General features: G+C 50.7%; 1 protein-coding gene across 7 annotated transcripts in view; it reads left to right on the top strand.

Annotated features, from left to right (window-relative positions):
* Tex264 (testis expressed 264, ER-phagy receptor) overlaps nt 1–24456 on the top strand; it is a 29611-nt gene that overhangs the window by 3199 nt on the left and 1956 nt on the right. For 5 of the 7 annotated variants that reach the window (XM_047565265.1, XM_047565268.1, XM_047565266.1 and 2 more), the window contains exons 3-5: nt 533–824; nt 9787–10008; nt 22336–22513. In XM_047565265.1, coding sequence (XP_047421221.1) covers nt 567–824; nt 9787–10008; nt 22336–22513 — 658 coding nt within the window. In that variant the 5' untranslated portion in view covers nt 533–566. Of the gene's footprint in view, nt 1–483; nt 825–9786; nt 10009–22335; nt 22514–24456 lie in introns of those variants that run through there. The other 2 variants (XM_047565271.1, XM_047565270.1) reach the window with 2 other exon arrangements.

The raw sequence follows: 24456 nt of genomic DNA, 5'->3' as shown, positions 1-24456 counted from the left end.
GACACATTTCCTCCCTGGAGTTGTTCCTCATGGTTTTTCTATTAATAAGTGTTTGGATCCTGATGCCTGTCTATCCTCTGTCCTCTGGCAGTAGGGCCTGAGGCTTGGAGAGTCTGGGCCAGCAGTTGAGCTCAGCTGTGGGAAGGAAGAGGCACTGTGAGGAAAGGCTGGATTGTGGTGTCTGGCCTATCTTAGGAGAGGCTGGTCAGGACCAGGAGTCTATCCCTTGCTGATTCATTCTTCTGTCCCTCTATGACACAATTTTCCCAGGTGTGACCAGGGCTGTCAGCTGCCAGGCAGAACTTCTCTGAGAGCTTCAATGACTGTGATTAAGAAATAAAGAAGCTTGTGGCTTCAGTCATCCTTTGTAGCTCCCTTCTAGGTCACTCTATGTGTAAACACCTCTGGCCCCTCCCCCTTCTGGCTCAGAGCACCCAAGACAAGGCTGAGGTTGGGCCAGAACCAGCTGGTGGGCAGGTGGGCACAATCAAAGCAAGCTATCAGCCTCCTCTCTCTTCTGTCTCCTTTGCAGTTGCCTTGGGGTGCTGTGTGGGAGGCCCAGAGCCATGTCGGACCTGCTACTACTGGGCCTGATTGGGGGCCTGACTCTGCTGCTGCTGCTGACGCTGCTGGCCTTTGCTGGGTATTCAGGGTTGCTGACGGGGGTGGCAGTGAGTGCTGGCTCGCCCCTCATTCGCAACATAACTGTGGCCTACAAGTTCCACAGGGGGCCCTATGGCAACACTGGGCGGCTTTTCACGGAGAGCTGCAGTATTTCCCCTGAGCTCCGCTCCATCGCTGTCTACTATGACAACCCCAACATGGTAAGGAGTCTCTATGAGGTTCTATCCCATGGATAGACCTGGGTCTGGGCTTAGTGGGGCAGGGGAGTTTGGGTTTCTGGGGAAGGCTTGGGAAGTCTTTGAGTTGGCCTTGCAGATCACCTCCTCTCTGAGCTTGAAGCCTCTTTTTAAAACTGGACTATTGCTTCAGGCATCCATGAGCTGACTTTTTACTTGCCCAGGTCTGGTTCCCCTTGTTCATGGCTATTCATGGATTTTTTAGTGTAGTAGACTTTATTACTGTGAGTCCCAAAGCTTCTACTTCTACTTGGATCTTGGTCCTCTGCCTCCTCCTCTTGCTGTCCCTTCCTCTTCCATCTCCATTTGGGGCCAGTGCTTTAAGGCCAGACAATTCAGATTCTGCCCACTCTCTGGGGTTACATCTTATTTCTGTCCTTTTCCCTCCTTCAGTTCTCCTGCTGTAGTGAAAGGGCATCCCTATGGGGCATGGGGCTTGGAATCCTAACTCTCCAGCCATAATGGTGTTTCCTGATCTACTGATGGTGTATTTCCTTAGACCTCAAGCTCCTGGTTGAGAGACAAGTGGAGCCAGATGAGCTACTCAGATCATCCAGAATGCTGGGTCAGAGACGAATCCAGCATCACTGGCACCCTGTGGGCGTCTGGCTGTACTATAGCCTACAGTGAGTCAGGGCTTGCCAATGTAGCCTCTTGCCATGCTATGGGGTGGTATTACCCACACCTGAGTGACCTGGCAGCTCTGCTAAGGACTGTTCAGCCTTCATTTCTGAGTATTTATGAATCCCTAGCTCTGTTTTCCTTGTCTGGAGAGCACAGTTGAACAAACACTATAGCCTACCTACTCTTGGCTGACCAGGTGTCACTGTAGCACTGGTTGAAACAGGGTATGCTGATTCCCTCTCTCTTCCAGGACCTTCTCTGTACCTATACTCTACAGATGAATCAGACCTGGTCCTGACTTCAAGAAATTGTGTGGTTGGCAAGTCAGCCTCATACAAATGATTCTTTAACAAGGCCCTGGGCTCAGTGTCCACAGAAGTTTGAGGTATGAGTTTAGAGAGGGCCTCACATTTGCTGGGGAGACATAAAGAAGAGATGGATTTCAGTTGGGCTTTCCCACATGAGTAGAATTTGGTTCCGCCACAAAGGACCACATGACTAAGAAAACTGTAGGAACAAAAGCTTAGAGACATGAGATTGGAGGGGAAGTGTGGCCAGTAGGTATGTGGTAATCAGAAAGTGGTGGAAAGACTCCCTGATCCAAGTGGTGAAGAAGTACAGCAGGTTGGGAGAAAGGGTATGGCACCCATTTGTCACCTTCATTTTAGGAAGCTAACTGGAGGGCAGGTGGAGGATGGAAAGAGATGAGGCAGGGAGGCCATTGAAAAGATTGAACTGGACCCAGGTAAGAGGTGACATAGGCTCCTAAATCTGATGCCTTATCTTCAATTCTGCTTAGGGTCTGTTGTGTAAGTCCCTGCCTCTCCTGCCACATCTGGCCTAGGTAGAACCCCTCTGCAAGGCCAGTGGAAGGAGAAGAATCCCTGTAGCTTCCTCTTTTCTCATCAGCCTATCTGTATGTTCTTAAAGTAGCACATTGCCTCTTTGGTAGGAGATGCTAATTCCAGGTTGGGAAGGGCCAAGGCGTCAGATATTCTGGGGCCAGTGCTGGAGGCTGGGCCAGGGAAGAATGAGATAGAAAAACCCTGATGAGGGGGACTTTCCCCATGACCCCCTGGCCTGGCCACTGCTTACCATGCAGCTCTCCCAGAGATGTGGACCCCATAGAGTGGGCCCTCCTTGTCCAGGATTGACTAGAAATAGTCTGACTTAGATGCTGGTCTGGGGGGCCCAGGCCTGAGAGCAGACATTGAGACTGGCAGTTTTAGACTCTGATTTTATCCTATTGCTGTCATGCTGTGCGATCTTGAGCATATCCCATAACCTTTCTAAGCTTCTGTTGCCTCATCTGCAGGATAGTGGTAAAATACCTGTTTCATAGGTAGGCTGGCAAGGACTTAGTTAAGTGATACAGGTGGGGCATTCACTTCAGTGCCTGGTCTTCAATAGATGTTTAACAACAACAAAGAAAAAAGTGGGAAAAACATAAGCATGTGCTCAGTGATCTGAGCTGGGCCTAGACCCTTGACCTGGCTATGGACATCTGCCTGCCTGTGGACTCATCACATAGGATAAATGAGCTAGTGAAGGTGGCCTCTCTGATTCTGCCTCTTCTTAGTCCTAGGTCACTCCAGAAGATACTTATGTTCCTATTCAGAGATGACTTACACTCTGGCACTTAGGATGACTTAGGGATACTTGGGTTTTCACTTGCTTTAGGAACTGGGTAGTGCATTCTGTGCTTGATGAAGATTATGAAAGGTCCAGGACCCATGCTATCATAGACCTTCTGGTCTAGAGGGCTCTGAGACCTCCTGTAACACACTTTGATGCCATGGAAGGGGAGATTCAAGTGCAGATAGCACTTTCTTGTTTTCATTCAATAAATATTGAATACATCTGTGCCAGGCTCTATGCTGGGCACTGGTATGCCATGGGGACCAGGGATCCCGTCCTTTATGACCTCTCAATGTGGGGGTGTCAGGGGAACCTGGAGGGAGGCCCCATTCCCATCCTGGTGAAGGCTGAGAAACGACGTTTGCTACTTCCTAGGCTGCCTTTGCTAGCGTGGTCCAGCAGGGGGCCCTGTGTATTCTTATTCTCTGAGAAAGACAAGATAAAGACTGACCTGTTGCATATCTCTCCCCTGCTTCTCCCTCCCCAGCGCAGCCCAACTGGAATCAGAATGTGGTTCTCTGTGAGTGTGGGGAGGAAGCAAGGCTGTTTTACACTCTGAGGGTGAAGTAGTAACCAGGTAGAGATGCCACCTGGCTTTGGATGCCGCCCCTACAAGTTGTAGACTTAGAGCTCTGCTCCCTAGCTACAACCCTTCCTGGCCTAAGTTGGTCAGCCAGGAGATTGGTCCCTGAGAAAGGTCTGGTAAAGTCCCACTAAGGCTAAGTCCAGGAAATGGCACAAGAAAGGGGACCACTAAAATAGGACAGTGGTGGTTTCTTTGGGCTCGTTTGTATCAGATGCTGCTTGAACTCTCAGCTCTGTGTCCTGGAGCCCTGTATAGAAGGAGGCTGTGAGATCTGGGAAGATGGTTTCTGTGAGGCATAAGGAAGTTATTCCCTTTCTTATCCCTGAAGGATTTGGGTTCGCTGAGGGTTGGGAAGGGAGGAAGAAGGGAGCTTGTGTTGGGAAGTGAACAGGCTCTAGCAGTGGCTCACAAGTGTTGCTGTCCCATCCAGGGCCCAGCATTTATGAACTGTAGGCCATTTCCTTTTTAAGGTACCTGAGGGGTTGGGGTTGGTTCTAGAGACCAGAGTCAGGTATAGATGGATATCAGTCACAGACCTGCCGTATCCCTCATACACACTAGTCCACACTGTCCTTGCATAGTTAGGAAGTGTCCTGGTTAGAAAAATTGCTCTGTCCTTGTCTCTGCTTTTAAAGTAGGTGCTGGGAGTTTGGAAATTGACTTCAGCCTCTTCTTCTGGACCTTGTCATCTGGGAATCTTCAATGTTAGATGGAAAGAAAATTGCTTGGAGGACCTTCTATACTTCCCTTGATCCTGTCCAGCTCTGACCTATGGACAGACCCTAGTGTCTGGTATGCTCTCTGCATGCCTGTGGTTTTTCCTGTTGCCAACCTGTCTCTCCACCTTCTTTCCCACCCTCCACTACCCTCCACTACTGTTGTATTTGGGGGTTAAGCAACCTGCCTGGCTGAGGCAAGAGGGTGGGACAGCCAGTTGCATTTATCTGACCCAGGCAGGCTGGATCTGCTGCTCATATCCACCACCTGCAAGGGATATTTTCCCCAGAAACAGAGTAGATGGGGGAACTGGTGACACTTTGGATTCTGTCTTTAGGAAGCTAGACTGTCATTGAATCTCCCTTTTCCTTTAAACCACTGACAATCAAGACCTGGGGCCACCAAGCCTGCAAGGCCTGACACTGATGAGAATTCTGAATTCTGAACTCTGTGTGTGTGGGAGGCACTTAGGTCAGATGAAGTCTGAGAAGGGAATTTCCTAGGATTGACCTTCTCAACAAGGACAATGAGAATATGGGCTAGGCTCATGCTTCCTGAAGGTCCAGACTGTCCCCTATCCCAATTACCCTGTAGTTATTTTCTGCCAGGTAGAGCCCAGATCTTTGCTCTGCAGCAAGTTTACTGTGGGACTGGTCTGAAAAGGCAGATCCCTCTCTGACCACTTGAGCTGCCCATGGAATGTGGTACGGTGAGGTGAAGTGCAAGAAGAGAGGGCTTTGAATTCACCCTTCTGTGATACCAGTGTAAGACACTAGATGTGTCACTCAGCCTCTCTGAGTCTGTCTCCTTAGCTATCAAGGGAGATGAAAGAATCCCTACCTCAGGGTTTCCTTTTTTGTTGTTCATTTGTATGCTTTGGTGCTGGAGACTGAATACAGGGCCTCTTGCACATGCTTTACTATGGAGCTGTACCCCCATTCCAGCGTTTTTGTTTTTGTGGGGACTAAATGATGAAGATAAGTCCCAATATTTTGGTCCCTAATAGGTGCATAGACCCTTTGACATCTGTCCTTGCCTCTGAGAACTTTGTAGGCAGGACCTTCGTACCTTTAAGAACCCTGCCTACTTCCTGCAGGTTGCCTGAGCTGTGCGAGGAGACACAGTGCAGGGAAAGGCCATTGTGCAGCCTTTTCCTAGCTGGGGGCCTAATTCTCAGACTTCCAAGTGGGAGTGGGTTGTATGGTGCAACTCTGGGGCTGGTCTGCCTAGATTTGAATTTTGACACTAACGCTTTTGCTGTATGACCTTTGGTTTCCTGGGCCTCAGGGACAAGGTTGATAATAGCATGTACCACACATGACTGGATTTAATGACTTTACATGTTGAAGGCAGCAGCTGGAGCAAGTGGTGAGGCATTGGTAGGTATCAGCTGTTGTTAGAAGTGTCTTAGAGGGACTGTTTCTTAAGAATTCTAGGTGGGAACTCAAGAAGCCCCAGATCCCCTCTTTGAGGGTTGACATCTTGCTGACTCCTCCCTTCCATTCCAAACCTGAAATATGTGGGTCCTGACCTCTGACCTGGCTAACTGCATTGGCCCATGTGCTGAATGGTGCCTGAGTCAGCGTGCCTGGGCATCAGCTGCTCAGAGAAGTTGTACACACAAGGCTTAATGTGTTGACTTGCAGCATCCAGGACAGTAAAAGAGGCCTACTGTCCGACATCTGTAATGGGCAGGTCCTGCTTCCCTATTATCCTGGGAGTACTAGTGCAAGTGAAGGGCACTGCCTCTACTTTTTCCCTTACCCTGGGTGGATAGCTCTGAGTTTGGTGGGCTGGCATGGGGGGGATCAGGGAAGCCCTCTGGACCTGGCACGGGTAGATGCTACAGCCGTCCCTGTTGGTTGTGCAGGTTGTGGACCTAATCTTGCCATTTCTACTGAACTCAACAGCTAGGTTTATTCTGGGCCGGCTAACACGTTTTCTCTTTTCTGGATCCTGGAAGAAGTCAAACTTATCCTGTTCTTACACTCAGTGAGAATTCTGAGGTGACACTTTATTCACTGGCCTGACAACATGGGGTCATAGGGGCCTGTGAGACCTCTAGATTGGGCAGTAGTGCCAGCCTTAGGACCAACTCAGACCTTGAAGCTTGAGGTTTCAGAAAGACTGCCCTGTTCTCATATTTTTGGGGCTAAGGAGACTGTGCAGCCCAAAAGAGATGCCCGGGGCCTAACATACCCCTGTCTCTTTCCTGGTGTTCTTACTTTGAGGGCAGATCCTAGGTTGACTTTCCTTTTCCCAAAGTAGCAGTGGGTCTGGCCACTGTGCTCTCTCCCTGGTGTGGTTCCTGACTGGTACAGTTCTGGTCCAGCTGTTCTTCTTGGTACAGGTACCCAAGTAAATGACTGATAAGGGGAAGAAAGGGAGCAGACAGGTGGGAGGCGAGGCCCAGGCCTTTATCCTAGGGTTAGTTCCAAAAAGGATGTTGTCATTGAACCAAGGTGGATGAGATCTCTTGTCATCAGGAAACCTTCACCTTCTAGGCCCTTGGCAACCTTAGTAGGCCATTCTCCTGGAGGTGCACCTGGGCTTTCCTGGGAGCCTGGGAAGCTTTTCTCTGTTACTGGACTATCCTTCCCACTCCCTGGATTATTTTAGGATCTGCCCTATCTCTTTCTTGCTCTTTCCCAACTCCAGCTTGTGATGGGGCTGCTTAGCAGATGGCGGGCTTGCAGAGGGATTGCCTGGGCTGCAACCAGCCACCGACTGGGGCCTGTGAGAGGGTAAAAAATGTCCTAACTTATGGAACTGAGGGATTGCTCAAGCAGAGAGGCCCTGTGCTCCACAAACCTTCAGGATCCCGGGAGCTCTGTCTCTGTTGTCTACCTCTCTTTATAATGGCAGGAGCTCTTCATTTTCTTCAGGTAGAAGAAGAGGCTTGATTATAGTGCATGGCTTATGTGCAGCTGTGTGCATGTGTGTACCATCATTGAGCATACCCAAGGACTTTCAGTGTATGCAGGATACTGGACCTTTCTGCTTTGAGACTTGGAGTGTGGGTGGGGAGAGATGGGGAGGCCTCATTATAGTGCAGCTCAAGACCTGCTTCCTTGGTAGGTATTTGGGATCACAGGAGGGGTAGCTTGGTGGGGAGCAACAAAAGGCTTCAGGGGGGAGGGTTGAGTCTTGCAGAATGGATGGGAGTTTCCCAGGTAGAAGGGACTCTGGAGTAGGGTGAGAAGGAATGTCTTGGGCAGAGGAAGTAGCATATATAAAGGCATGGGAGGACATGGCATGTTTGATTGCAAATAGTTCCTTGTGGGTGTGTGCAGGGTTGTGGCAGGAGAGGAGGATGGCAAGGTGGGCTAGTCAGAGCCTGAATCTGTCTCTCCCTCTACATGTAGATACTCAGTGGGTGCCTACCCTTCTAGGCTCTGGCCCTTACTGGGGTCTGGGGCAGCAGAAGGAATATGAGATGAGTGTGTGGACAAGTCCAGGCAGTGTTGAATGGCCACTCTAAAAGACCACCTTACATGCCAGACTTGAGGGTTTGATTTCATTTTAGAGGTAAACCGGGAGCCATTCAGAGACTTCAGTCAGGGTTATCATGTACATGTGTTCTTGTGCCTTTGGGATACTGAAGAAGGTGTTGAGCTGGGCGCTCTATGAAGGGTACTAAAATGATCCCAGGAAAGACCTAAATCCAATTAAAGAGGAGCAAGCAAGTGACCTTCTACCCATTTCTCCCTTTAAATTATATTGGATGTTTCTTTTGTATGGCATAGGATGCTAAAAATATGCAAGTACGCTTTGTGGCAGGCACAGTCCCTTAGCTTGTTAGCGGAGGTCTGTCAGCAGAGGCCCATAGAGGATGCCTATAGGAACCTCCTGCCCATCTGGCCATTTGCAAGTCTTTGGGTGTGAGTGGGGCAAGTGCACCATCTAGAGACAAGAAATGGTACTGTAGCAATCTGTGCCTCTTGCCTGGGTAGAGTGAGAGAGACTCCAGACCAAGAGAAGTGACTGTGCTGTAAGTAGATTTAATATGGGTAATAGAGTTTACAGTAAATTATTGAGGGAATGCTATTTGGAAGAGGAAACAGTGCCACCAAGCTACCCTAAAGGGATCCCTAAAAGGGCGAGCCTTTGAACCTGAAGGGTGGGCTGGGAGGAGTAGTATATTCAGAAGTTAGGGTTGGATGAGCATTCTAGGCCAAGGCACAGTTGTTGGGATGGTGTTATAGCTGTGAATAACCAACCATTGTTATGGAGCTCTTGGTGAATGCTGGACCTGGGCTAAGGCCTTATGAAGTATTTCCTTAATATGACAGGTCTATATGTAGATATCAAGGAACAGGGTTTCTAAGAGATTTGGCCAAGATCACATAACTCTGGATTCACACTCTGGCCATCCTCTCACCCCTGTGGTTCTGACCACTGCACCATATTGCCTGTCACCAATGCTCTGAGCCAAGCTTGATACTATAGGATTCAAGGGATTAGCAAGGGAACTAGAGCCACATAGCTAGGTGATGTCCCAGAGGTGATATCTTGGAATAGGTGTCCAAGTCCCAGACAGAGTGTGATTCTAAGATTCTAAGACAGGGCTGGGTTGACGAGAGTAGAGGAGGTAGATAAGGGATGAGAAAACTCTAGGGGATTGCTGACAGGGCTGGGAAAGGGCTGTAATGGAAGGGTAGAGGCAGACAGGTATTGACTTTTCACTACCTCTCCTAAGATTCCACTCTGACCTGTAACCTGCTTGAGTACCTGTATACACACACACACACACACTTGCTTTCCTGGGGCATGGCCATAAAAGCAAGCTGTGGTCCCTTTTCCTTATCCCCACTCAGTTCTGCTTCCTTGCCTACCATAATTTCTCTGCCAGTCAAGCTTGCTTCTCTAGGCAGTGGGAGGGAAACAAGCTAATTGGGCTGTGCTGGATCCAGACCTCAGGATCAGGGGTCTGTAGTCCTACCAGAGCCCTAGGTACTAGGGGCTGATAGAAGGTCACATCAAGAGATGGGAGAGCCCTCTCAGTGTTGCTGTTGATGGGCCATGTTGGGGATGGTTCTCTGTCCTTCCTTCTCCAGGGCTCTTGGGGTACAAAAACCAAGTCTGAACCCTCACCATGACCCTTGGGTCTCCAATATGGGGCATAGCATATTTGTTGAAGGAGGAAATGAAGGGTGGAAGAGAGTCTTGTAGGAGGATGCATAGGTGGGCTATAGTTGGATTTTGGCAGGAAAATGTTCAGCTTTGTCCTGGTACCAGGGACTGTGTGACCTTTGGAAGCAGTTAGTTCTCCCAGGCCTGAGCTGGCACAGACCCAGGTGACAGGAGGTCTGACGGCCTCCTTCCTTTGCTCAACTCTGACCTCCTGATCTGCCTCTACAGGTGCCCCCTGAGAAGTGTCGCTGTGCAGTAGGCAGCATCCTGAGTGAAGGCGAGGCATCTCCTTCCCCAGAGCTCATCCAGCTTTACCAGAAATTTGGCTTCAAGGTATTCTCCTTTCCAGCACCTAGCCATGTGGTGATGGCCACTTTCCCTTACACCACCTCTCTGTCCATCTGGCTGGCTACCCGCCGTGTCCATCCTGCCTTGGATGCCTACATCAAGGTGAGACACACACAGCTGGTGTGTTCGGGATGGGGGCATCAACCAAATCCCTTGGGTGGGAATGGGGAGGACTGCCCAGGATGGGAGGAAGAGGTGGTTTGGGAAGAACAACACCCTTGGCTCTGTGAGAGCAGGTGTCTATGGTGCTAGGAAGATGGGCAGAGGCCGTTGTCATCTTGTTCAGATGCCCAAGAACTTATGGGGACCCGAACATTTCCCAGGAGATAGTTTGGCTCTGGTTTGACAAGATGTCTCTAGTGCTCATCCTGCACTCCAGGCTCAGATGGATGGACAGGTCCACTCTATCCCTATTCTGCTGGAGACCAACTGAGCAAGGCCCTGAGATCTCCAGTGGTTGAGCAGGCCCCAGGTTCTCATGTTTTGCCCTGGCCTTTCCTCTTTATGATCTTATGCACCTGCTCTTTAAGGTCAGGACTGGGGCAGCAATAGCAAACCCTGTCTCCTTCACTTCCTGATCTGGAAGGAAGTAATGGTAGTAGCCTAGACTCTGTAGAAAAAGGAGGAAAGCCAACTACAAGGAAATCTGACAGAACTCTCTAAGTCTACAGAGGTCTTAAAAACTTGCCCTTTGTCCATTCTTGATCCTATAAATGTTTTAGAACATTTACTTATAATGTAATGGGTGCTAGTAATATGATCCCAGTTTGGGCTTAGAAAAGATTAAGCATTCATTTGACTTGTTTATTGAGTATCTGTATATTCAATGCTGTGCAGGCTACTTTATGAAAAGTTAGTATATGAACTAGGCATTTATGGTGAGGTGATTATGTTAGGAAATTAATGTTAGACAAAAACAGTATACATACTAGAAAACAACAGGGTGGGAAGGTCAGGGGACCCTCTTGGATAGAGTGCTCAGGTATAGCCTCTCTGTGAAGGTCATTTCAAGGCAGAGTCATAGAAGAGCCTTTGGAGAGGAGGTAAGAACATTCTGGGCAGAGCAGAGTAAGGAGTACAGGTTTGATCTAAATGTATTGAGGAGTCACTGCAGTGTTCATTTGGAGCCACATTTGTACAAGATGGGCTCTCCCATCCCTGGGCAGGTTGGGACTGGATCATGGATCAGGGGATGGGTGAACATACTTAGAAGGCTGTCATAAATCCCAGTGTGAATGATAGCTCTTGGACTGGGCCAGTGACTATAGAGATGTAGACCAACATGATGTTTCCTAATCTATTTTGTGATAGAACTGATGGACTTGGGATGAACTGGCTGTTGGGAGAAGTGTCAGTGTCACAGAGGGCACTGCTTCCCTTTGGCATAGTCAGGTGGGTGAGTGTATAGTGGTGTTTTCTATTGAGATGTGGGGACCTGGTCTTGGGGAAAATCAGCTCTGTGGGTGTGTCAATGGAGCTGTCTAAGAGACATCTTGGTGGGGGTGTGGAGATTGCTGAGTGGCATTGATGTATGTACAGTTAGGAGTTCAGAGACGCCTGGACTAGAGAATATGGGAACATTAACCCGTTGATGGTATTTGATCTGGAAGGCTACTATGTGCCTCTTCTGTAGGGTCAGAAGGGCAGTGGATACCCTGTGGAAACAAGGGCTGTGTAGAGGGCGTGGCCACTATGGCTAGGATCAGGGAATAGGATAAGAGAGTCAGCAGGAGTGAGAGCTTAGCAGATTTGGGGGAAACTTGTGATTTTGTTCTCCAGAATAGCTTAGGACAGGAAAAGGACATTAGTGATGGAAATGGGAGCTCAGATAGATCCTGGGTAAGGAGGTACAAAAGTCTGGTGTCAGGACTGGGGAACAAATAAACAAGGCTGTGGTCTTGGTGGTCAAGGACAGACTGAAGAACAAGCACTGGTGGGCAGACTTGTAAACAGGTGGTCTGTATCGGTGTCCCTGGTATCATGGTGGGATAGTGGTGGAAAGGTGGAGGCATGAAGAGGATAGAGGCAAATTTCTTTTGTGAGTTTGAGGGTGGTGGCCCAAAGGGTACTGGGAAGGATGTGATTTTGGGGACTGAAGTTGGATTAGAAGTGCAGAAATGGGGTGATGGTGAGGGTAGGAAGGGAAATACCAATCAGTGCCTTAGGCCTGTTCACATGTCACCTGAGGGTCTCTTTCTTTTTTCATTTGGGGAGAGCTGGTGCATGGTGTCTCTGGTCCTGTCTGTGCCATCCTTAACCTCAGTGGCTAATCTTGATGGGTATCCCTGGGAAGAGAATTACTGGGTTCCAGAACAGGGAGTGTGGCATGTGGTGTGGTGGCAAGCAACTCAGTTACCAAAGCCTTTTCCCCAGCATCAGGGATTTATTTTTAGACACCTTTGTCCAAATTTCCCGGCCTCTGACAGCTTCACAAGTTGCCTGGTTTTGACGTCACCTCTTTGATGAAAGCCCTTCCTCCTTCCTCCCCCTCTTGTGGGAGCCTGTCAGCTGTGCTCTGTGCTCCATTCTCCTGTGGTGGGGGCTGGGACAAGTAAGCAGGGGTATTAGGGCGAGCAAGGGGCTTCTAGAGATGTTTGTTGGTAGGCTTGCTTATGGGCATAGCCAGTGAGACAGTGAGAGAGAGAGAGAGGGAAGGCTGCCCACTGAGGAGGCGCAGCCCAAGGTCTCATTTTGTATTGGTGCCCATGTGTTTAGTCTGACCTTGTGGCCTGGGGAACTAAGCTGGGGAGGGATGAAGAAGGAGTCGCCTCTGTTTGCTGGTCACAGCCTGTAGTCAGTGGGGGCTGGCCCTGTATCTCTTTTAGCCCAGGAAACAGCAATAACAGTGTAATGCTGCCTCCCACCCTGCCTTCTCCACTGCCCTGTGGTTAGAGAAAGAAGGCTACCAATGATACTCTGGGTGCTTCTGACTCTCCAGTGTTGACAGCTGGCTGCCTCTAACTGTTTGTGCGTGCACACACACTCCTTTCTCTCTGACTCTGGGACTGCTGTGAAGGTTCTTCAAATGGAATGAAAGCAGCCATTAGCATTCTGTTTGAGGATGGGGAGGGAGGCCAGGAGCCCTGCTGCTAGGAGGAGGGGAAGGAGGGTTTGGCAAGCTCACCTGCCTCCCAGAGGTGAATGGATCTCAGAAAGCTTTGGGTCTGGGAGGTGGAGAACAGCTACAGTCCTGGCAGTTGCAGATGTGCTTGAACCTTGGAACAAGATTGGTCTCATGAGTTAGCAAGGGACCTGAGGGTCACTGTGAGGAGCCCAAAGAGAAGCATTTGTCAGGCCCTTCTGGAATCCAGAAGGGAATCCAGAATCCCCAGAAGGGATGGCTAGATCCCAGCTTTATGACCTTAGAGACAACTTTTGGCTCTGGCCAGCCTTGCTCAGTTCAGCAGCTTGGCAGACTGAACTATAGGAGGTGGAACTTTGCCTTTTTCTACATAAGCTATTGGAGGCCCCCAAGCTGAGCACTCTGGAACAGTGTGTGTGAAGGGTCCATAGGTACTCTGTGACCATCACTGTATGTGGAAGATGCCCCAACTTGGTCAGGCTGCTCCACTGGTCCAAGGGCAGGAAACCACTCCCTGAGTCCCAGGAAGGTGGCATCTTCTGGAAGCTGTAGGAGGGAACTAGGCTTCATCGAAAGAGCAAGCCTGCTGAAGAGCTGGGGGCCTACATGTGAGCCCAGAGCCCCTTCTCCAAGGTCTCTGATTTCTGAAAGTTTTCAGGGGAGAGTGCTTGTAAAATGACTTGAGAAACTTTGAAGTTTAGGGAGACAGGGCATTCATTTGATGGTTGATTAACTGGGGGCAGGCAGGCCCTGAAGTCAGACCTTGCTCTTTCTCCATAGAATTGTGGAGAAGGTTTGCTGGAGGAGTTGCCAAAGGGATGTGATTCGCTCATGGGGGGAACGTTGGTGGCTGAGTTCTGGGCAGCTGGTTTGACTGGGGTTGTCCTACTAGGGATTTTAAGGAGGAGGGGACCCTAGACCATAGTTCTAGGATTGTTCTGAGGTGGGAGCCTAGAGATTTTGCTGAAGTGCTCTGTGGTGAGCAAGCTAGGACCCTTCTCTGCTTCAACTGGAGTAACTCTACCTTAGGTCCTACAATCCAGATGATGCTTTAGGGTTTTGTTTGGAAGAGGGTTTCGAGTCTCAGCTGGTTTAAAGATGTCTGTCCTGAAAGTTGTACTATCAGGCAAATGCCCTCCACCTGTGCTAGTTGCATACCTGTTCTGGATCTGGAGGATGCACAGCAACTATAGTGTGAAGGGAACTGGGAGGCACTAGGGCCCATCCTTGCACAGGTTGGGCTCCCAGAAGAAACAGTTCTTTCTCGGGGAGCCTCACTCTGTTTAAAAGCTGGAACTCAAGGGAAGCCCTGGGTAGCTACAGGTTGGGAAGCTCTGGGGTGGAGGTGACTGAACTAGTGGGTGATAGCATAACAATGCCTTGAGGCAACCAACTGGGAACCAGGAGCAGGTGCCCCAGCAGGGTACCTGCAGAAATGAATAAGTCAGATGAACTATGGACTGAGAGGAAGCTCGCAGCAACCTGGTCAGAACCTGGGTTTTTGCCCACTAGGCTCAGAACCCTGTGCTTGTTTCCTCTTAGCCTACCTCCGTGACTCTGAGGGAGTCAATGGGTAGGTCCAAGTCTGCGCCAGAACCAGACCACCAGTGTAGAGCACAGGGTGCTTGCAGTGAGAATCTAGGTAAGGGAGCCCCATGGGAAATTTGAAAGCTGTGGTCAACTCTCTGCCTACCACCTTTGCCTATTTAATGTGGAAGAGTATTATGCTTTATTTTAATAAGCGAGGCTGGGTTGAGAATATAGCTAAGCACACATTATCAAACCCAAGTAAACAAGACCAGTTATTTCTCAGTACCCCTTTGCCCCCCAAAGAGGAATGCCCTCTTGGCACCTTAGCTCAGTCTCTTTAGTCTTCCTTTGTATGGCATTGTTCTGGGCATAGGATCCAGCAAGAGAGTCCTAATCAAATGCAGCATCCTCATTGTTTTGCAAATGGGAAGGTAGAGGGCTAGAGAGGGGAGGTTTCCCAAGGTCAAGGATGAAGTAATGGCTTAATCCAGACTGGGTCTCCTAGTCTGAGGTTGTTCTCATGGCTGCTTGCCTTTTGCTACTCTGCCCTGTGTGTGAATATGACTCAAACCAAGAAGCTGAGAACTTATCAAGAATGTGGAATACACTTGAGATGTGCCAGGATGGGCCTGAGATTGACAGTAACATGGCCCAGCCACCTCTTGACCCTCTGTCTCCAACCCTGGTAGTTAGAGTTGGAGGCTGAGGCTGCTGGTCTCAGCCTGTTTGCTTAGCAGGCACTCATTAAGGGTGACCTTGTAGCTGCTTCAGGCACAGGAAGCAGCTGCTACAGGCACCTTGTTGGACCTCCTGTCCTCATCCTCAATAAGATAGAGGCTGCTCTATTCCCAGGCTTCCCTCACTGGATCTGTAGTCAGAGCCACCACCTGCTAAGTGGCCTGCTTCAACACCATGAGGACAATGTCAGCTGCCCCAGGACCTGGGGCTTTGAAGCCTTAGAACTCCTTCATCTTCCTAGCCAGAGCTAGCCATGCCTGAGGAGGGATGGGTAAGGGGAGGGATGGAGCCACTGGGAAAGGCAAAACAACTCTTATGGGGTGGTGGGCATTTGGGCTGAATTTAGAAGGATGGGCAGCATTCTTTAGGTGGGATGGCAGATCAGGCAGAGGCACTGGCATTCATTGAGGCTGAAGTGGAAAGGAGAAGCAAGAGTCTGGGCCCAAGAGATTAGGCTGGGTCCTCCAGATACTAGGGAGCCACTGATGGTTTCTGAACAGATGAGTGACAGTGTCTACTCAGAGCTTTTGAGCAGAACTCTTGAGACTGGTAATGGGAAGGAAGAGCTTGAGGCCATAACCAAACTTTGAATTAGAGAAATAGAACTTAGCTGAGAATAGTTGTGACTCTCACTCCAAGATATACCAAGCCAAGAGGAGACCCTCCCACCATGCCAGGGCTTGGCTCCCCTGTATACCTTGGGAACTCCTCCTGAATGTTGGGGAATGGAAGCACCTACAAAGGGCCAGGCCTCTCCCTTCTGCTGGCTTTGGCACTGGAACCTGCTCCCCGGCCTCTGGCTTCATGCCTCCTGCTTCCCCTCCTCCAGGACTGAAAACACAAAGCCAGCCTTTGCTGGGGTGGCGTGGGAGCCACCACTCTCAAAATATCAGCTTGGAATATTGTAGCTTGGCAGCCCTGCAGGACCCTGGGGGCTGAGGCTTGTCTAGATGGTGCTATGGGGTTGGTCCATTACCAATCCAGAGAGAGTCACCTTCCCTAGGCAGATGGGCTCATGAAGGAAGAATTCTGTTGCTCTTCTCCAGAGAGCTTGGGGATTCAACACAGAGGAGGAGAAAGGGATTCTGAAGAGGGAACTTGGCCTGCAGAGAACTACTCTACCCTTAGCAAAGCCTTCAGATAAGGAGAGGTGAACCGTTTCCTAAGGCTTCAGACTGGAAGAACTTCCTTGAGGGAAAGAGGAGTTCAGAGTACCAGTTAGAACTGAGAAATTCAGGGCCTTCTCCTTCCTCTCTCCCTTCTGCCCTGTCTCTTCTCCATCTCACTTGTCTACTTGTCCTTCCCCTCTGGCATTTCCTGACTTCTCTGTCTCCCAGGTGCTTGACTTCATGGCTCCATCTGCACTGAGCAGCCTTCCTGCTGCTGGATAATCAGTCAGCAACATTTTTCATCAGCTTGTGAGCTGAACTGGGCTGAAGGTCCTTGACTGCACAAAGACTATAAAGAGCCACTGGATGGGTGGGCTGTGGAGCCTGAGCTGGGAGGACTTCTGCTAAGAGCCCCCTCTTTGGAAGGGAGAGCTTTGGGATCGTGGGCCGATCCACCCAGAACTCTCACTCTCATGCTTCCAAGCCCTCTGGTCCTGTTGCATAAGGGCCCAAGAAGACCAGAGCAGGGCTGAGCTGGAGTTGTATATTGGCCATCTGGGCCCTGGGGAAAAGAAACACTAGGCATGACTGAAGACCTCGGACTTCACAGTTTGGGCACTAGGATACATGAGGACTTGTGTCTCAGATGTCTGCTTAGAGGGAATCATTTTTCTGCTCCTCAGTGCCCCAGCCCACCCCATGAGCCTCCAGAGGCCCCCCTCCATAAGCCTCTGGGGAAGCCAGGACCTTAGCAGCGCCAGGGAGATGAACAGAGGTGTAAATTGTGTGGCAAGCTGCCGGCTCTGAGGTGAAAATGAAAAGTCTTCAGGCAGCAGCAGCAGCCGGCACAGCAGGCTGGGGTGCCAGGCACTGCGCACTCACCTCCCACTCTGCTGTCACACCTCCCCCTCTGCATCCTTCCCCAGGCTCCGGCCTAGGCCTGGCCCTGCCTGCCTGGCTCCTTTGCCATCCCATGCCACTTAAGGGGCTCCCAGACCACCCCCAAATCCCCCTGGGCTAGACCTGGCCCCAAGAGGGACTTGATCTCTTCACCTCTTCTTGCTTTCGTTATGTTTTGCAGTTGACTGACTGGTGCACAGGAAAATGAGCCATGTTTTAGTTACCTTTTGACTTAATGTTTATGGTAGTTCCACTGTTGTTTCTTTTTGGCTTTTTCCAAATATACAACTGTCTTTAAATAATGGTGTTTTTATTAAGCTTTTCCAGTTCTTCACTTCTTTTGAGATTTTTATTTTAATCCCTTTATTTCATAGTCGGGAAAATTGAGGCCCAGAGGGAAGCTCCCTGTTGGTCAATAGCTAGGCCAAGGTTCTGGGCTTCTGCCTGGGGCTCTGTGTGCTATTTCCTGCCCTCTGTTTTCCCTCTCTGGCAGTCTGTCTTGCTCCCTGTCTCCGTTGCTTGCATTTTCAGTTTTGGATCTTCCTGCTGTGAGGGGAAAGGAGTGGGAGAGGGTGCTCACTAGCCCTTCTGCAGGCTCTCCCTGCTGAAGTAAGTGCCCCCACAGACAGGTCTAGGCTCTGGACCAGAGACTTAGGAGGCTTAGTGGGGATGAGGGAAATAGGGAGGGGAAGTTGACAGAAGTTCCTGGGCAGAATAATACAATGTGCTGCTTTCTAGCCAAAGCCTCCCTGCTGTACCTCCCCCTGAGCACTTTTCACATGCAATGCAGACCGGCTGCCTGAGGGGCCTCCAGGGTCTGAGCCCCCACTTGCAGGGACTGCTGTGTGCAGGCGGGTTTTTGTGTCTGTGTAATTAAAAATGTGTATGCATCACTTCACCCAGTGAGGAAATGCTATCACCTTGGGTGGGATGCAACAGCTGCTTGCTGATGTATGGCCGCTTGGCTGTCCAGCCTGGTAGGGAGAAGTTGGAAGGACTGGGCAACAAAGGGGCAAACAGAAAGCCCAGGGCCTCTCACTCCAGTGAGGCAGGAGGTAAGGGGCCATGATGAAGTAGGGATACATCGGGTATCATCCCTTTCTGGGCCTCAAGCTCATGTAGATGTGTGACCTGCACACATTGGCACCTCCTTTTGGGCATTTACTACCCAGCTATGAGCAAAACCAGCTCCTGGGCAGCTGGGAGTAGGATCCATCTTCAGCCTCTAACCTGGCACTGACCTCTTCTGTCTATCCCTTCCGTACCCACAGCTGAAGCCAGCATACAGGGCAATGTTCTGAAAGTAGATCACAATGAGGATAGTTCAGCTTTTCTGTCTTACCTCCTTCCTTCCTCTCTCAGAGTTCAGAAAGACCTGTCAGGGGAGGTACTGTGGGTCCTGGGATGAAGGGACCTTAGCTCATACTAGTCTAGTCCTTTTTGGGAGCCTTGAGCTGAGTATTTGTACCCCTGTCTTGGAGATGAGGTCAGGCCGCTGTGAGGAGTGAGTGTGTGGTGTATTCCTAAAGTGACAGCCTGTGTGAGGTGATGAGCTGTTTTTTCCCTTGTCTGCTTGTACTCCTGGGTGGATAGCCAGTGTTGATACAGGGTGGGGTGGTGACAAGGGATGTGCTGATGACTGGCCATAAAACGCCCTATATTGTGGTGGTATTCCAAGTACCAAGTACTTCTTTTGTTTTGGTTTGTGGAAGGCCCAGGTGGGAGGGAAAGACTGAAGGTGTGTCTAAGGGACTGGTACTTCTGAATCCAGTTTTTAGCTATTTCTGGTGAGACATTGGCATAATTTGCCAACTTCTTCCTGTTAGGTGGAAAGGGCTGTGGATGGTGCATCTCTCCCTATTTTGGAAGAGGACCTGGTAGTCCTGTGAATTTATATGTGTGAGTGAGCTCTTTTGGGTTATGGGTTTGTCAGATAGCCAGTGGGATCTCAGTGGCCAGAGTAGGTTCCCCTGTCCTGGCAGTGCCTCATATGGCTCTTACTGTCTGGGCTGTGGAAGTGGGTGTACTCCAGAACTGGGAGGACGCCAGGCTCTTTCAGGCCCATTCTGGCTCCTTTACTCAGTATTACCAGACCAGTATGGCATTGAGTTGGTGTCCTTGGCAATTGGCAGTCTGCTCTCCAAGGGCTCCCTGGGGCTAGCTGAGGGAGAGGCAGCTGGCCTTGCTTTCCTCCAATGGTTTTCCAATATTTACCTGCTCATAGACATTCTGCCTGGGCCCTAGCTCCTGCTGTGCAGCAAGGACCTGAAAGCCAGCCGATGGCCATCCTTTCCTCCCCCTGAGGCTACACCTGGCTGGGAGGGAAAGGGCTTGTCCTCTCTGCCTGATTACTCAGGGACAGGGCATATGGCAAGTCCTGCCCCCTTGCTCTCTATCCCCAGCCTTCACTAGATTCATTTCTGCTTAGAGGGCAAAATACAAAGGGGAGTGGGGAGTAGGTTCTCCCAGGAAGAGGACCTCAAGGGCAATGATAAATCCCTTTCCTGCTTGTGGGCTGAGGTTGGAAGTTTGATTGCCTTCTTCCTGTCCCTTTTCCTCTGCCCCTGAGTGTGAATTTTGACAGGACATGGCATGTGTTTACAATGATGGGATTGAGCAGTCAATGGGATTTTAATTAGCTCTGAGCTTCCCTCTAGTAAGGAGGGCCAGGACCCCTGGGCAGCAGGGGTAGGATCAGGTTGGGTTTGAGTTTGAGGCAGGCACCCCTGGGCAGCAGGGGGTAGGATCAGGTTGGGTTTGAGTTTGAGGCAGGCCGGGGCAGCTGGTACTCCCTGTGTAGGAGGTTGCAAGTGGGTAGGAATGGGCAGAGAAGGAAGGGTTGTATAGCTGGGCTACAGTTTTTCTCCATCCTCTGTCTCCCCCGTTCCTCTGTTCTTCCCAATGGCTTTGAGATGAAGGTGACGGAAAGGATGGAGGATGCGGTTTCCATGGCGACGGGGCTGTCCACAGCCAGGCAACTTCAGAGCAGGGCTCTCCGGAGGAGGCAGATGTGCAGAGCAGTCGCAGAACTGCCTCCTGCCTGCCAACGAGGGGGCTGGCAGAGCAGGTAGCACAGGGTGGCTGCCTGGTACTGCCCATCCTGATGCTCAATCTAAAAGAAAGAGTGGAAAGAGTGCTACTCCCTTTTTTCATCTCTGTTACTTCCAAGCTCCTCCAGAAGGAAAGCTAGGGAGGTAGCCTGAGTACCAGCAGGGATTGGGGTAGGGGTTGCATCTCCATTGCTCCTAGAATCTCTGAATAGACACAAGTTTTAGTCTCTGGGACCAAACCAACCCTCTAACTCTTGAGGTGGCTAATGGCCACTCTGCTGTTGCCCAGAGCTTGAGGATGGATGTGAAGGTCATTCCTTGATTAGATTTGGAGACCCTTTTTTTCCTCTGACAACCAGGGAAGGACTCAGACCTTCTTCAGGGAGTCTTCTTGACCCTGACCTTAGCAGCTTGGCCCAGTTTGTTGAGTTGGGCTCAGGTTTGGCAGGGGGCATCCCCATGTGCTAGCATTGTAGAGGTCCTAGAGCCTGGTAGCTCCAGTTTCCTGGTGTTGTGTTCTTGGCAGCTTCCTCTTGAAGCTGCAGTGGGCTTGTGGGAGGACTTGTGGAGGCAGGGGTCTGCTCATAGACTCATGAGGTCAATGAGGTCTGGAGAGTAACCGGGTTGGCAAAAAGATTGGATTCAAACATGAAAACTAATGACTTTCTTTTACTGACCTTGGAAGCATCAGGGCCAGGGTGTTTCCCTCTGAAGTTGGACACGTGGAAACAGGATGAAAGGCTTCGCCTGAGTCACCTGTGGAGTTTTAAAATGAGCTGCACCTGACCTGGGTCAAGCCATCCATTTCCCAAGTGACCTTCTAGATACACCTTCCTTCCAGCAGGTGCTGAAGGTCCTCACTGAATATGCCTTTCAGGCTTATTCCTTCTCCCCTTTTTCTTCCATGGGCTCATTTTACCCCTATTTACTGGCTCTAATTGGAAGATTCCTCAGCCCTCAGGTTGGCCAGGAAGGCGGACAAGTGGAGTCCTGGAGTGGCTTTTCCCTGCCAGGCTATAAGTCCCTCATTACCATTAAGTGGAAGGCTCATTTCAGAGCTCGTGGTGAGAGCCGGCGGGTGCTATAAATAGCCGTGTTGTGAAGGTTGGCGGGTGAGCAGTGACAGGGCAGGGGCCTTGCAGTTATCTTGGTGGGTAATTGCACTCCAGCACAGGAAAGGAGAGGGGGGCTGGCTACAGAGCGAAAGACACTTGACCCCTGATCTGATTGTTCCTGCCTGCCTCAGGGCAGCTCTGGCATTTTGTCTGCCTGCTTCCTCACATTGGGGGTTAGGGAACGTCAGGATCTGTGTCCTGGCTGCGGGCAGCAGGGTGCCTGTCAGAACTTGGGACCCTGGAAGCTGATACTTCACCTCATTGGTTAATGTTCATTGCTAGACCTGCCGGTCTAGTTCAGGTTCTGCCTCCTCTGTCTCAGCTGAAACCCTAGGCCCAGGGGTAAGGAGGTTTCGGAACCACATTTGATAGTCTCAGGAGTTTACATAAATCTAGCAGGGGAATGGGAGTAGAAAGCAGAGTCTGTGGGAACATGTCTGCAGGCAGGGTCCCAAGGCCCTAGGGTCAGTTAGCATTGGTCAGGGGTAGAGAGGAGGTCAGGGGCAAGGGATTCTAGGATGGAAAGTGTGAGGTCACACCTTGACTTGAGTACCTGGGACCATAGTTCACAGGGTCTGGATGGTATAGGTGTGCTAAGCTTCATGGTCCATCCCAAGCCACTTAAGGGGCTCTCAGACCACCTCCAAAGGGGGTGGTCCAGCTTTTTGGTCCCAGATATACCTAGAAATAGCAGTGCCAGACTCTTAGGTTTTTTACCTTAGGTTACTGCATGCTAAAGTGTGAGGCCTTGCTCTTAGGGAGGTCTGCATGTGTCTCCCTCATGGAACTTAGAAGAGATTGTGGGGAGATACACAGCCAGCAATAAATAGTTCCTGGGGCCACCGAGGGACAAAGCAAGTCAGGGGCCCTCTAGTGCTCATTCCACCTTTCATAACACTGGCTAGGAACGGAAGCTGTGTGCCCACCCTCGTCTGGAGATCTACCAGCAAGACCAGATCCATTTCATGTGCCCGCTGGCACGGCAGGGAGACTTCTATGTGCCAGAAGTGAAGGAGACAGAGCGGAAATGCCGGGGGCTTGTGGAAACCAGTGATGCCCAAGTGGATGGCACAGGTATAGAAGGTAGGGGAACCAGGGTGGGGCTTTGTCTGGAGTCCCTGTTCTGGATACCAGGGGCATAGTTGAGGAGGCTGTTCCTTCTGGGTTGGCACTGTGGGTGTCAGCTATGCTTGGCAGAGGGAGGAAGAACACATACCTATCCCAGGACCCACATGCAAGAGTGCCTGTTTCTGGACATGTGGATCCATGTGGATGTAGATTTACACACTCCTCACAACACAAATACAAAAACCCTGTCTGGATTCCCTTCAGATGCTACAGGAGTACCCTTGGAAACACAGATAAAAGACACTGGATGCTCATGGGAGGGGGCTGAGGCTGCTTAGGAAAGGTGTCACTTGGGTGGGGCTCATCAGGAATTAAGATTGGCGCTGGATCTGGAAGGTAAGGAGGTGAACAAAGTGTTCTTCTGTACCCCATAATGGGGGGGACAGAGCCAACTGCTTTCTCCCTGCTCCTGCTGCTAGAGCCAGCCCACATGCTTTCTGGCAGCAATAATACTCCGGGTCTAGGTCAGCAGGCTGCTTACTTGTTCCCAGTCTATCCCTCTTTCATGACCTTTTGTGATAGGTGGGAAAGGGTCCGTCTGGCTAATATCCCTGCAATTCTTGGCCATCCTGGTAGAGCCTTGTGTGACTCTGGAAATCCGTGATTTCTAGGAGTGATACAGGGCTATGGAGAGAGGGACTGTCTCTTCCCTCTCTAGGAGAGTTTGCCCATTCAGTCAATAGCCAAGGTCACCCTAGAGACACATGGTGGAGGCTAATGGGGGAGGGTACTGAGAGACAGTCTCTACTCCCTAGGGGCTTGTGTCTAACACAGTTAACTTCATCTGCCACTTAATTACCTCCACGGGGTACTGTTCCCTTCTGCCTGGTAGTACCCAGCAGACACTCTTCGGTGTCCCTACTGTGGGCATAGGACATGGTACAAAGTCACCAGGCCCAGGCAGTCCCCAGGACAGGGCAGGAAGGAAGAGTACCTTGACCTTCCCTGTAACCTTCCTCTGCTGCCTCCCTCCCCCCTCCTTGGCCCACCCATTCAGCTTCTTTCCCTCCCAAACACTCCCTGCCAGGGAGTGTTAAAGGACTGCTTGGCACCTGCTACAGCTGGCTGCAGCCACAGCTCCCACACTCCCTAGCTCTTTGGTCTGTTCTCCTCCCCACCAGCCTGCCTGCCCACTCCCTGGTGTGGGGGCTGAGGGTCTGCCCACCTCTGACGGCCTGTCCTGACACTCAGGGCAGACTCTAGGCGTTCACCCACCAGGTGCATGCCACTTAACACAGCAGTGTGTGGTGGGTGTATGGTGGGTGCCTGACCACCAAGGCTTGGCTTGTCCCTGCCTGCTTCCCTGCCATTGCCCCAACTTTGGCTGGGAGGTGAAAGGGGGTGATTAGCTGCCTGTGCCTGTTATTACATTGATGTATTATTTAGCTCCAGAGAGGCAATGAATATTTGATCTACTTGCACTGACTGTGGGCAGAGGAAGGAGGGACTGGGGTGAAAGTGTCAGTTTCACATGCCCTGACCAACAGTCCTTGGGATTTAGGTGATGCCTTGCCTGTCATTCTTTCCCCAGGGATACAGACTTAGGACACTGGGACTTCCTCCTGTGTAGGCTTTATGGGGCTGTAAGGATACACTCCCTTGCTTTTTGCTTCTTTGTCTGAAGCCTCCTGTGTTCCCAGAGGCTATCTTTATCCCAGTATACTAAGCACCCTTGGGCCTCTTCCTCTGATCACGCCTAGCCCAGGAGTGGGATGGGAGGAGTCATCTGACTAGGAATCAGGCAGGTCCTTGTACCCCTGGGTCTCAAGAGAACCATTGGGTGGATGGGCAAACAGAACTTGACAGTAATGGGGCCAGGGAGGAAATATCCCTTTCCTTGTCCCTTTCAGGCCTGCAGCCCCTGGGGCACTGATCATCATTTAAGAAGTGAGTGAGGA

The sequence above is a fragment of the Sciurus carolinensis genome, chromosome 9 (assembly GCF_902686445.1).
Source record: "Sciurus carolinensis chromosome 9, mSciCar1.2, whole genome shotgun sequence".
Lineage (NCBI taxonomy): Eukaryota > Metazoa > Chordata > Mammalia > Rodentia > Sciuridae > Sciurus > Sciurus carolinensis.
This window is presented reverse-complemented; position numbering and strand designations above follow the sequence as displayed.